The sequence below is a fragment of the Stenella coeruleoalba genome, assembly GCF_951394435.1.
Source record: "Stenella coeruleoalba genome assembly, chromosome: 1".
Lineage (NCBI taxonomy): Eukaryota > Metazoa > Chordata > Mammalia > Artiodactyla > Delphinidae > Stenella > Stenella coeruleoalba.
The window spans coordinates 18,536,363-18,550,026 of record NC_137169.1 but is presented as its reverse complement, the minus strand read 5'-3'; the positions used below and the strand labels follow the sequence as shown (position 1 = coordinate 18,550,026).

Genomic DNA, 13,664 nt, shown 5'->3' with positions numbered 1-13,664 from the left:
CTCCATTGGCCAGGAGTAGCTTTTGCAGGCCCTGGCACAGGGGTCGCAAATTTGGGTGCATATTGGAATCACCCCTGGAGCTTTTCAAAATCCCAATGCCCAGGCCACACCCCAAACAAATCAGAACCTCTGGGTCTGGAGCCAGACACTGGTGTTTTTGAAAGCCCTTGGGGATCCAGTGTCCAGCCAGGGTGAGAAGCATGACCTCAAAGCTGTGGGAAGAGGATGAATTCCCTGAGATGAATTCAATCTAGGGGGACTGAATGTGGGAAACCCTCCCCAGCCCCTCATCCCCAGTCGTGTCTGCGTCAGACTCTGAAACATTTTGCACATTAAATGCCCACAGTGTGCGCAAGGTGGGGCTGTCGGGAGGGGGGAGGGGAGAAGGGTTCCCTGCCCACCCTTTCCTGTCCTCTGCCTCCCAGTGATCAAGCTGATCTCCGGCTGGAACGTTGACATCCTCGAGCAAGGAGAGGTGCGGCTTTGGCTGGAAGTAGAAAAGTTGTCTCCAGCCGCTGAGCTGCATCTAATCTTCAACGAGCAGGAAATTTTCAGCTCACCGGTAATTGGGGGCTCAGAATCCCTGAGTGAGGTTCCTGGCCCAGGAGGTGGTCTCACAGGCAGTGGTCTCCACTGGCTGCACCTCCCCCGAGCAGACTTTTCAGAAACGGCCACCAGCTTTGGCTGTCACAGTGATAGAGTGGGGGGTGAGGACACCTGGATTTTAGTACCTGGGGGGTGGGTGGTAGGGATGCTAGACACTTGCCAACGCAAGGAACACTCCCACAAAGAACTTCCCACACCTCCCACAATTGTTCACTGTCCTGTCAAACATTTGTAAGGTGAAAAACCTACATTCATGCTTATAATTATCCAAGCCTAGACCCTAACTCTGAGATATAAACACAAAGAAATTTTTTTGCAGTGTTAACATACACTGAATAGAGAGTTTTTATTCTATTAGCCACATTACCTATGCTCTTTCATTCGTTTTCCTGTTCTTCTTGCACTCATGAAGATGTACATGAGTAAAACCTCTCATGAGAGATTCAATCATGAGAAGATCTTATTTGTGAATTTCATCTCCAGATGACCATCAAAAAATGTGTGTTATAAAGAGAGGAGCTGGTTCTGACAGAGGAGGAAGAGCTCAGGGCTAGATGTCAGAAGACTCATATTCATCTCCTGTGGGTTGTGCGCCCTTGGGCAGGTCTCTTTACCTCTCTGTGCCTCAGTTTCTGCATCGGTACAATGGGGTTGGTTGCCCCAGAATCAGGAGGAGCAATTGGAAAAAAAATAGATCTGAAAGTTCTGCACAGAGATTAAGCATGACCTTGGCTCATGGTAGAGGCAGGGTAACAAAGTCTGGACTCTTGGTACACAGTGCTGATACTAGCAGGTGCCGCTACAGAGAAATCAAATTAGACGTTTCTCTCAAATCACACATACACCCTAAATGTGGAAAATAAAACGTTTGAAAGCTGTTAGAATGTGACAAAATGTAAATAAGTGCTAATTCTGGGCAGCAGGTTCCCAGGCTTTTTTATATTATCCTTTACAGTTTTATGGGAGATTTTTTTTATATTAAATTGCAAAAGAAGTAGAAAATAACCCAAAAACATGGCACAGTAGGAGGTTGGGGATTATTATTAATTGCAACTGATACAAGCACACAAGACTCTTTCCAGTGTCTGCCGGGCCCAGGGTGTTCTCAGGGGCCGGGTGTGAGAAAAGCCCAGTCTATACACAGGAGAGGGGTACCTTGGGCCCCCTCCCCAGTCTCTGAAGACTTCTAACTCTGCATTTATTACCCCCAAGTCCAACCACACCCCGATTTGCACCCCACAGCACAAATTCCCTGGGATTGGAAAAGGGCAGAAAGACTTTCGGGTTTTGTTCTCCCCAGAACCGCAAGATCAATTTTGTCCGAGAGAAGGGCCTGGTGGAAGTTATCATCCAAAACTTGACTGAGGACGACAAAGGGTCGTATACTGCTCAGCTCCAAGACGGAAAAGCCAAGAACCAGATCACCCTGGCTCTGGTGGATGACGGTCAGCTGTGCCCTGACCCCCGCCCTGCCCCATGCACCCGGCCTCAGGTCTCAGCCTGGGCGTCTCTATCCATCCGGACGCCCTCCTCTGGACCTGCGCTACTTCTGGTTCACACCCGTTCCCCCCTCTGTGTTCACAGAGTTCGACAAACTTCTAAGGGAGGCAGATGCTAAGAGAAGAGACTGGAAGAGAAAGCAGGGTAAGAACTGCTCGGGCGAAGTTCAAACACCTCGGCCAGCAGGCCAGCAGACAGCGCCGGGGAACCGCTGGGCAAGTGGATTAATAGATCCCTCCGCCCTGCTGGACCCCCCTGAGGGAGGGCCACTGCCATTTGATCTAGTGCTGTCCCTGTGCCAGAACGAAACAGCACTTGCCCAGCCCCAAGAGTGCGCGCCCTAAACTTTGCACCCTAGATGCCTCCCAGATACCTCACCCCAGTCCCCTTCCTCGTGGGGGCGGAATCCCAGAATCCGAGGGGCCAGTAGTCATTAGGTGCCTCTCCCCAGCTGCCTTCCCCTATCTCGCCACCAGGTGGCGCCCGGGCCGAGCCCGGCGCTCTGACCGCTGGGCGTGCTGTTTTGCCCTCATAGGTCCGTATTTCGAGGAGCCTTTGCAGTGGAAGGTCACCGAGGACTGCCAAGTGCTGCTGATGTGCAAGGCAAAGCCCCGCCCCCGCCTCCAGCCCTGCCCCCAGGCCCGGTGGGGCAAGACCTGTGGTTGTCCCCAAGCCCCGTGGCTGTCTTTTGCCCCACTCCCTGCAACTCCACACCCTGTGCTGGTGTGATCCCAAGCAGAGGAAGTAGCCCCAGGGATTTTGCATTTAACTGGAAAACAAAAACCCAGGGAGCAGAGTTAGTGTGAATTAGTGCGCTGAGTCAGCCTTGAGTTAGATCTCCCTGCTGCTCCGGGAGGGGTTCTGGGGGTCACGGGTCTGGGAGCAAGTGAGGGCTCTATACGTTGAGTGGTAGTCCCTGTGTCTGTCAGTAGCCCTGCCAGACACTGTTCTCAGCACTTCAGAGCATTATTTTATTTCATCTGCCTCACAATCATCTGTGAGAGTGGTGTTACAATCCCCACTGTAGGATGAAAAACCAAGTGGGGAACTAGCTGAAGGCTACATGGTAACAGGCCGAGTCTAGAGCCCAGGTTTTAACCGGATGCGCCTGACTCCAAAGCGGGTTTTGTTTCTCAGCACCCTGCAGCCTTTTAGATACCTGGGGGAGGGCAGGGGAGGGGAGGTGCACTCCTAGAAGCCTATCCATTCAGCAAACCTAAGTACCTACTCTGTGTAACACACTCTGCAAGCACTGGGCATACAAGGGTGAAGAAGTGGTCTCCTTAGGCCTGTAAGATCCCACAGTCCAAAGCAAGATCGTGGCGAAAACATCATAGCTCCTGCTGTGATGGAGACATGCAGGAAATTGATTACTCACAATGGGGCACACTCTGGGGTGCATAAAGGAAGGCTTCCTGGAGGAGGTGACACAGGCATTTACAAGAAAAAGTAGGGTAGGAAAGGGATCAAGAAGCAGAGGGAATAGCATTAGCACAAGTCCTGAGTCCAGAAACCATCAGAGGAGACATATGGTGTGAGGAAGGGGTTGGCTGAGATTTAGCCTGGGGGTGGGGGGGGAGTCATGTTTGTAAAAAAAAAAAAAGTTCTGATGATCTGAGTCTTCACTTAAAAGAGAAAGCCTGAAGGAGTCTCCTCACTCCCCACCTTCCTCAGGTGACCAACACCAAGAAAGAAACCCGCTTCCAGTGGTTCTTCCAGAAGAAAGAGTTCCCAGATGGTCAGTACGACCCGCAGACTGGAACAGGGCTTCTCTGCATGGAAGAGGTAAGTGCAGCTCTGACTTCAGGGCTCACAGCCTCCAGGCAGTGCCAGGAGCACTGGGCAGGGAGTCAGGACCAGGGTGAGGCAAGTGAGGCACTGACCTCACGCACAAACTCTCAGGAAGCGCTGACAGGCTCAGTACTCAAGATAAATAGTATTTCACGCAGTATTTTTAAGGATCAAAATTCATGCCCCAAAAAAAAGACCACGAGGGAAAACAATACCAAAACTTTAAATAAAAACAGGCTCAGTAATACTGACTTTTCCTTTTAGTTGGATTCCAGTCCTGGCCCTGCCGCTGACTGCATGGCCCTGGGCTAGTCACTGTCCCTCTCTGACCTCAGTTTTCATCTGTTACACAAGCGGGTCAGAGGGATGCTGTCTCAGAGATTCCTTCCTGCCCCTGCAGCCTGAGATTCAGGACAGGAAGACGGTCTCCGTGCGAGGCAGGTCTGGGCAGAGCAAAACAGGGCCTGGAGCTCACTTCTCCCACCCACGACCTCCCCATGGCCCTTGGAGGAGTGTGACCTGGTTAAGGTAGAAATGCAAGACTTATTCTTAAACATTCCATGTTTTTCTGCCTTGTCCCTGATTTCTGTGGCCCCACCGTGTGCCAAGGAGGACTATGGCAGATGCAGGTTTGCAGACTAGGAAGGAAATAATGATTTCAGGGTCCTCTCCCAAATCCCGGCCAAGACGATAGTAAGTTGGCCTTTGTCATCACAGTGCAAACTCTTCACACAGGGCTTGGCATCGAGTAGGTGCTTTATAGCTACTGAGTCTTGTCATAATCATCCAGCCTATTGGTGCAGAACTTTCTGGCTTCCGAAGTTATCTCCCTTGATCTTCACAGCAACTATAGTATGTAGCTAGGGCAAGGATTATGCCACCATTTTACAGATGAGTAAACTGAGGCTCAGAGGGTTTAAATACCAAGATACAAAGCTTGAGAGCGGGGCCGGAAGTTTCTCCAAGCACTGTCACCGGAATTTGGCTGGGACTTCGGAGCCTTCACTGAGGGAGGGGGCAGGGGACATGGGAGAAGACTGTTGGGGTTTTCAGCCCTTTGATACCCCAGTTGAGAGATGCTTCTGCCTTGAATCCTGCCTCAAAACACACTATGTAGAGTTGGTTGGGGTGAGAGGGGCCCTTTGAGGGGACAGGGAGGCAGATATCACGCTCCCACCCCCGCAGCCCCTGGAGGAGATGCTGTGTAATGAGAGGGCACAGCGGACTTCTGACCTTGCTTTCAAAGCATGACCCAAGTTCTTGCTTTGCTGAGTGTTGACCCGGGCTTCACTTGGGGTTGACAAGCATGTGCCAGTAAGGACCCCCTTGTCCTGAGCAAAAGAAAGCACACTTCCTTCTGAGAGATGCAGAGAGGTCCCTCTATCCAGGGCCCCTGGGAAGCAGGGCAGCGCTGGTGGAGGGTGCGCCCTGCTCGGCCCAGCTCTGCTAGGAGGGCTCGCTTTGCTCTGCTCAGAGCAGCTGCCTGAGAATCACATGCGGGGCGTCTGTTTCTGCCCTCAGTTCCCCCTCTCGCCCCACCTCCAGGCCCAGACAAGCCCTGGGCTTGGGATCAAAGGGCTCTGGAGCTGGAAGGAGCCTCAGAGATCACCCATTGCAGGGGGGTAAACTGAGGCCCAGGGAGGAGAGTTAGCGGCAGACCTAGAGCCCAGGCCTCCTGACTTGCTGTCCATCGCTCCTTCTGGAACTCATGCTGACACCGCCTTCTCACATCCTTCTTTCCAGCTTTCCAAAGAGGACAAGGGCATTTACAGAGCAGAGGTTTCCGATGAGCGAGGGGAGGACGACACCATCCTGGACCTCACAGGTGAAGGTAGGAGCCGGCGACATCAGAGACGGGCCAGGAGGGCCTCACACTGAACCAAGAGATGCAGTGTGACCTGTGGGGAAACTGTCTGGGATCCTCACTTGGGGCAACTGAGGCCCAGGGGAGTTAAGTGACCTGCCCATGGCTGCACAGCTGGTCGGTGGCAGGGCCTGGTCTGTGTGACGCTGGTGCCCATGTTCACTGCACTATCCCACAGCGAGCCCAGGCTTCCAGACCCGGAGCCTGAGTTCTCTGCTCTGCCCCCCGCCCCCACCCCCAGCGGACCCCAGGCTCGTCACCAGGCTGGTCGTCTCAGCCTGCAGGAAGACTGTCGTGTCGGCCCATTCGTCCTCCATCTGTGTTGCCCCCCTGCCCCATCAGTCACGCAGTGCCCCAGATCCCCTCCCCACCCCTCAGCCTGTGTTCTGAGAGCTGCTCATAAGGTCCCCCAGCCTTTTCCAAGGACGGCCCCACCTGGTGCATCAGCTGACCATTCCCTCTGTCTCCCTCCAGCCCTGGATGCCATCTTCACTGAGCTGGGCAGGATTGGTGGTAAGCAGGCCCCCTCCTTGCTCAGCGCTGCCGTGATGCCGCAGAGCCTCCGGGGGGCCTCTAGCCATCCTTGGCTGCTGGGGGTGGGGTTAGTTTCCAGCCTCAAAGACTGGGGGGAGATGCTCCTGCCTCTTCACCACACTGTGTTCCCCCCACCACGCCCCAAAGCAGGGGCGAGCTGGCTGCCCCCCAGATGAGCTGCCCAAAGGGCCTTGGGGAGGACTCACCCTGCTCCCGTGCCTCCCCAGCCCTCTCTGCGACCCCACTGAAAATCCAGGGCACCGAGGAGGGGATCCGGCTCTTCAGCAGAGTCAAGTACTACAACGCGAGCTACATGAAAACCACCTGGTTCCACAAGTAGGTTGGCCTTGCCCTGGAGCCCTAGCCAGGCTGGAGGGGGCCCAGCACCCACCTCAGAGCCCAGTCCCAAGGGCTTGGCAGAGACAGGTCTCTCGCCGGTCCTGCTGTCCACAGAGGGAGTCTGGGACAGGGAACAGCTATTACAGGCACAGAAGGGAGGCTCCCCAGGAAAGGTGGGAACCCTGGCGCTAAGATCACTTTCCCAGAATATCCATGGCAGAGAAGGACCATTGTCTTAGAGCACCATCTGCAAACTGGGGGACAGAAGGATGCAGGAACGATGGGGAACCAGATGATCAAGTGCCCTTGTGGGTCTCTGCAGCCTTAGCAAACTCAGGCAGCCAGGCTGAGGGGAGAGGTGCAGGCAGAGGGACCTGGGGGGCTGACGACTAACTGAGGGCCAGGCCCTGAAGGCAGGATCAGGTATCAGAGACTCCGCCAGGAGCTAAGTGACCCCAGAGAGTTTGGGAGCAGAATTTTCCCAGTGCTTCTTACTTGCAAACCTCAGCCTTGTGGAGCAGACATTACTGCACCCATTCTATGGAGAAGGCTAGACGGACTTAGTCAAATTGGTCATGTGAGTGAGACCAAGGCCAGGCTGAATTTCAGAACAGTGAAGCTCCTTCTCTAGAGTTTCTGAGCCCCATGACGAAGCCCAGAGGTGTCACTTCTGTGACAAAACACTGACATGGGCCAGGTGTCTTTAGGAATGAAATTTAAGTAAAGGAAAGGAGTTTATATAGTTTATAAGAATTACGTAAGAGTGATTGTGGGAAGAAATGCTCGGAGGTTTTACGATGAGGAAAAGGATGAAGTGAGGAAGCGGCTCCCACTGGTGGGGTGTGGGGAGGTGGTCACTGACCCTGGAGCACCATTTCCTCAAAGTCCCAGCCTGCAGGACATGTCACAAATATAGACTCAGCACGGCCACAAGGTTTGATGAATGAATGAATGATGAGGGGATGAGTGGATAGATATATATCAAATAGCTCATGCATGGTCACCACTGTCAGCTCACACATCTGGGAACAAAACCCCGGGAGAGGAGTTTGGGGCAGGGGTGCCTGTAGATGGGCGGGCGGACAGCCCGTCCCGGACTGAGCTGTGTTAACCATTTCTTCGCCCTCACGTTCAGAGAGAAGCGCCTGGAGAGTGGTGATCGGGTGAGGGCTGGTACCACCCTGGATGACATCTGGCTCCACATCCTGGACCCCAAAGACTCAGACAAGGGCAAATACACCCTAGAGATAGCGGCCGGGAAGGAAGTCCGGCAGCTCTCAGCTGATCTCTCGGGGCAAGGTGAGCGCTCCGCCTGTCTGTCCTCAGTGAAACCTGTTTAGAAAACCCCATGGTCTTTTGGGGGGGCTCCCATCTCCCCACCCAATCCTAGCACTGCCCCCAAGAGAATGCTGGAACAGAGTGAAGGAACAGTCAGTGCTGAGCTCTATACCTGTGGGTTGCAGGAAGGGGGGAGATTGGGGGTAGATGCCCTGACGCACCTTTTCCCCTTTTCCTTCTTGTAGCTTTTGAGGACGCCCTGGCTGAGCACCAGAGACTGAAGTAAGTGTCCTCGGCGTTTCTCAGTGTGATCAAGGCCCCTGGGGTGCACGAGCACAGGACCCTTCCTGGGAGGCCGGACAGCTCCACCTTTCCCCCGTCACCCCCTCCCCCCTACCCGGGCAGGACTGTCCTTTAACAAATGAAACACCGAGGCTTTTTCCCATTTCCGTTTTTCAGAGCCTTGGCCATCATCGAGAAGAGTAAGTCCAGCCATATTTCTGTTGTTTCCACTTCTGAGTTTGGGGCGGCTTCCCAGCTGCTCACGCCTCCTGGCAGGTAGCTGGAGTCCCAGTTTCCCATGGGGTCTGTGTGGCTCTGGGCCGTCACAGAGCTGCCGGGAGACCCGGATGGTGGCAGCGTGAAGACAGGTGGATGAGGAGTCCGAGGATACCTGAGACCGTGGATGTGGACGTGCCTGGTGCGGGCCTGGTGGCGAGGAGGCACACGGCCGATGTCGGTGGGACTCCAAAGGCAGGGGCAGACAGGACCGAGGCCCTGTCTTCCAAGCGAGGCCCGGGAGGGGACGACTGCAAAGCTGAAGCTGGTTCTGGCTGTGGGGCCCTAGGGCCTCATCTAATCCAGGACACAGCCTCTGAGTTGCCCAGGGGGACCACCAGGCCCACGCACTGGAGCTTCTCCGGGTCCCTGCAACCAGTTCTAAAGCACCCAGTTCCCGGAGGCTGGCTTTCTGGTCTCAGTGAGCCAGCCGGTCAGTGGAGGACCTTCCATGAGGGGAAGCCTCCTGGCAGCAGAGCAGAGCAGCCCCATTCAACCTGACAGTGAGGAGGGAAACTGACCCTTTGGGGCCATTGGTAGGAGGGGGCACGAGCCCTATGTGGCGTCTTGTCCCTGAGTGTCCCCACTTGGCGGGAAGTGCAGGCCGTTCATAATAGCCATCTGGGAGGGGGCCATCTGGGGTCCAAGAGCAGTGAGGAGCCCTCGCAGCGGGCGGCCACCTCGGTGGGCGGAGCGCAGCCTGCAGACCTGACTCAGCCCGTCACACCTCCTAATCACCTGCCCCCCCATCCTGGAATGCCGAGTCTCTGCACAGGACACCCCCCCAGGACCCTAACACAGGGGCCTAAGCTCACCACCTGTGCTTGCTAGGGCTGGCCGAGTTGAGAGTCAGGGGAAGTGGATTGTTTCGCCCGCCACGATGGGCCTGGTGAACGTTCCTCCCACAACAGTGTCCATCTCTGGGGCCGTCCTTCCCCTCCCCCTTCAACCCTGATTCAGGCTCCTCCTCCCCTACCTCTGTTGCACAGACACCAGCCACTTCAGGCTCTTGGCACATCCCTGATCGTGGTCTAGGGTCCGTTCCCACAGCCTCGACTGCGACATGCTGGCTTTCTGCTCAGTGATTTACAACCACAGTCTCTTCCTGCCCAGCCGCCATGGCCACCAGGTCCCCTCCCTTGACCAGAGTCAGTGTCCCGGAAGCTCCCTTCCTATTCACTCCCTGAGCTGGTTCGTCACACCTGTTGTGTGCATTTTGCCAGTTTAAGGCTCAGAGCAACCTTATCACCTTCTCTCCCGGTCCTCAGGGGAGGGGCACCTCACTGTCACCTCCAGGTACCACCAGCCATAATAATAACCTCAGGTCAACGACAGAAACACATTACGTCCCTATCTTGTGTTTATAAAGGCAAGGAAGTAACGTAACACAAGTTTAAGGATGTCCACCCAAAATGATGCAAAAAGAAAAAGAAGCATTGCTTCAAAATAAACCTCAACTTCGTGGAACCTGCTGCTGGGAAGCAGCTGGCAGGAAAACATTCATCACTGGGGGTCTCGTTTTTCCCTTCCAGATCGTGCCAAAGTGGTGAGGGGCCTGCCGGACGTGGCCACGATCATGGAAGATAAGGTACTGACTGTTCCCCAGCCCACAGCCGGCAGTCCCACCCTGGGTTCCCTCCTGTATCCATCCAAGAGCACGAAGCAACGCAGCACCGTGGATTCCAGAGCCGAAGGGGCTGGATGCACCAGAGTCTGGCCGAGTGACCACACCTCATTGGTCACATGTAGTATAAAGGAAAGACACTGAGCCTGGTGTCAGGCCCGTGGCGGGGGGGGGGGGGGGCGGTGACAGGCCTGTGCTCACCCCAGTTCTACCCCATCTCTCCAGGTGGCCCTGGGTGTCACGGACTTCTCTGTGTGAACTTCAGTTTCCACAGGAGTTTGACTAGATGATACCTAAAAAGCCCTTTGAGGACTGAAGTTTTTCAAGTCTAATGTTCTAGAAAATGATGGTTAACGTTTTCATGTTGCTTACTTTGTGCCAGACACTATTCCATTATTTAACCATCAAGGCAACCCCGTGAAATAGTGTGTTATTACTAGCCATACTTTATAGCTGAGGAAACTGAGGCCCAGAAAGGTTAAGAGACTTACCTAAGGTCATACAGCTTAAAGGAGCCGAGCTGAGATTCACAGCCTGGCAGCCCAGCTCCAGACGGCCATTACACTAGAGTGCCTCTGCAGTGAGAATTGCTCTGTTGAGAATTTTCAAACTCAATTCTTAAATCTTTATGTTAAAGCAGTCTAGCCGGGCTTCCCTGGAGGCGCAGTGGTTGAGAGTCCACCTGCCGATGCAGGGGACACGGGTTCGTGCCCCGGTCCACGAAGATCCCACATGCCGCGGAGCGGCTGGGCCCGTGAGCCATGGCTGCTGAGCCTGTGCGTCCGGAGCCTGTGCTCCGCAACAGGAGAGGCCACAACAGTGAGAGGCCCGCGTATCGCAAAAAAAAAAGCAATCTAGCCTTATTTGCATGGTAAAATCATAATGAAATATACAATAAAAGCATTAAAGCAAAGTCCAGGCCATTCTGGGGCAGGTAATTGCTAAAGTAATAATGGCCCGACAGTCTAAATAGTTAAGTGTTCCCGTAGAAATGTTGAGAATGGAGGATGTGGGGTTAGAGTAGAACATCTCCCTTTACTGTTATTACTTTATGGGTCACAATAAAACACACATAATGAACTTACCACAAGGAGCAGCTTATACTGGGAGCTCCCTGGGAGTGCGAAGGTTTATAAGCTTCACACTTTACCAAGGGTTATTCCAAGCGTGTGGACTGAGCGTTCCCTTCCTGTCCTTTCAAACAGACCCTGTGCCTGACCTGCGTCATCTCAGGAGATCCTATCCCTGAAGTCTCCTGGCTGAAGAATGACCAGCCCGTCACCTTCCTTGACCGCTACCACATGGAGGTGAAGGGGTTGGAGGTCACCATCACCATCGAGAGGGTCAACAGTGAGGACAGCGGGCGCTACGGTGTCTTCGTCAAGAACAAATATGGCTCCGAGAAGGGCCAGGTCACCATCAGCGTGTTCAAGCACGGGGAGGAGGACAAGGTGCTGAAGATGTGACGGTCGGATTCAGGCACAGCCTGAGGTCTGGTCTGCATGGACTACAAGGGTCAACCAGTGGCTCACAGCCTGGCACAAGCCACGGAGGCGGGGCGGGGGGATTGGACATTGTGGGACCCGGGACATGGGAGGGGAGTAGCTACACCAAAGTGGAGAAGCATAGACCTTGCTGGGGTTCTGGGAGGCCTCCAGGCCTCAGCACTGGACTTGGAATGGGAGGCCTACGTGCAAAACTGTTCCAACTCTAAACTCTCCACGAGCCTTGCCTTTCTCATCTATCAAATGGGAATTCCTACTCCTAGGGATTGTTTATGAAAACACTTGAAACCGTACACCGGTGATACTCAACAGGAGGCAGTTGCGTCCCCCAGGGGACATTTGGCAGTGTCCAAATTTTGGGTTGTCACAACTGGCGTCTAGTAGGTAGCAGCCAGGGATGCCGCTAAACACGACAGCTCCTCACCGCATAGAATCCAACCCTAAATGACAATAGTGCCGAGGTTGATGTACCCCGCCCCCATAAACGGATTTATCACAATACCCCCCTTTGGATACTGTATTTTCAATTCACTTAAGTTCAACGAACATTCACGTGAAGTCTAGCCTGTGCCAGGCTGCGGATGGCATTGGGAGCACCAAGATACATGATATGCAGACCCCGCCCCCAAGGACACCTCAGCCTAGGAGGAGAGTCAGACCTGGGTGCAAACGACTCCAGGACAAGTCAGATGATCAGGATTATAAAGCAGGTCCACGTAAAGTTCCACGGGTGGTCAGAGGAGGGAGAGAGGTGTTCATCCCAACTACGGAAGGTGAGCTTTAAAACACCTTCACGGAACTAGCAGAATTGGTTGTTGGGCCCGGAAAAAATAAGTTGGATTTGGCGATGGTCGTGGGAAGAGATTTCAGGAGCAGGGGATGGTGAGAGCAAAGGTGAGGCGTAGGGGTGATGCTGCCTGGGTGGCCGGATGCCAGGCTAGAGAGTTGGATGACCTTCAGTACTTCCAGCTCAGGGCCTCTGCCTGGCGGGACAGATACTGGTTGGCCTTGCTTACTGGACCTCTGTACGGAGCTGGGCATTTCACCACCCTCCAGTTTCCTTCTTTTTTTAAATCAGATTGGGAGGGGTGGGGTTTATAAAGTTAGAGATGTTTGTTGTAAAATTTTGGAAAACCTTAAAAATGTTGAAGGAGAAAATAAAACTCATCTGTACTCCCAACATCAAAACATAACACCCACCTCTGATTTCTGAAATGATTTCTGAGTTTAAAGGTAGAATGAATCACTCCTACATTTACCACCTACACGCGCATCAAGGCATGATGGGTAACTTATACCCCCAGCAGCTACAGGTGCAGTCAGGCCAGGTGTTCAGTGAGGGGGGCGAGGGGGCCAGGTGTCCTGCCGTGCCCTGGCTGGGAAGGAGTATGGAGGATTACGCAGGTCTTGGAGGCAAACACACCCAGGCTTGAAGCCAAGCACTCACTGGGTGATCTTGGGCATTTTTTTTTCCTTTGTCTGGGCCTCAATTTCCCATCTATAAAGCAAGAAGTCTAAAAGGTCATTTTTGAGGGTCCTTTCAGCTGACGCTACCTCCTACCTAGGAAGACTGTGGACAGGGCAGGTCCAGGGTGGGGCAGTGGGGATGGAGGTCCCTGAGACCTTTCTCTGTTCTCTGTCTTAGCTCCCCCCACTTAATCCCAAGTAAACCCCAAGTGCCACTCAGGTGGAAGAAAGGACCTTGCTAAAGGACATTGTGATAAAATTAAAAAATTTTATATCTGGTCTTTGCTCTTGGTTTGGGACACACAGCTCCTAAAACCCTTTGGATCTCCAGGGTGAAAAGAGCGTCTTTTGTATACTAATAAGATGGCGTGACTGGGGGCCCTTAGATAGCTTCAGGATGGGAGCTGGTCACCAGAAAGGCCAAGGCAGGACTAGAGGGTTGGAACTTTTTGCCCCCAGCCACCTCCACTTCCCTCTGGAGAGGGGAGAGAGACTAGAGGTTGAGTTAATCCCCAATGGCCAATGATTTAAAGAATCATGCCTAAGTACTGAAAGCTCCATTAAAAACTGCTAAGCAACAGGATTCCCAGGGAACCCT

General features: G+C 53.7%; 1 protein-coding gene across 1 annotated transcript in view; it reads left to right on the top strand.

Annotated features, from left to right (window-relative positions):
- The window catches only part of MYOM3 (myomesin 3), a 45,648-nt gene extending 32,310 nt beyond the window's left edge, over nucleotides 1-13,338 (top strand). Inside the window, exons 24-36 of the mRNA XM_079930292.1 lie at nucleotides 426-562; nucleotides 1,907-2,051; nucleotides 2,191-2,250; nucleotides 2,642-2,709; nucleotides 3,781-3,891; nucleotides 5,641-5,728; nucleotides 6,236-6,274; nucleotides 6,523-6,631; nucleotides 7,770-7,933; nucleotides 8,158-8,194; nucleotides 8,372-8,394; nucleotides 10,003-10,058; nucleotides 11,300-13,338. Of these exons, the coding sequence (XP_079786418.1) occupies nucleotides 426-562; nucleotides 1,907-2,051; nucleotides 2,191-2,250; nucleotides 2,642-2,709; nucleotides 3,781-3,891; nucleotides 5,641-5,728; nucleotides 6,236-6,274; nucleotides 6,523-6,631; nucleotides 7,770-7,933; nucleotides 8,158-8,194; nucleotides 8,372-8,394; nucleotides 10,003-10,058; nucleotides 11,300-11,560 (1,298 nt within the window). The 3' untranslated portion in view covers nucleotides 11,561-13,338. The remainder of the gene's footprint in view (nucleotides 1-425; nucleotides 563-1,906; nucleotides 2,052-2,190; nucleotides 2,251-2,641; nucleotides 2,710-3,780; nucleotides 3,892-5,640; nucleotides 5,729-6,235; nucleotides 6,275-6,522; nucleotides 6,632-7,769; nucleotides 7,934-8,157; nucleotides 8,195-8,371; nucleotides 8,395-10,002; nucleotides 10,059-11,299) is intronic.
- Nucleotides 13,339-13,664: the final 326 nt, after the last annotated feature.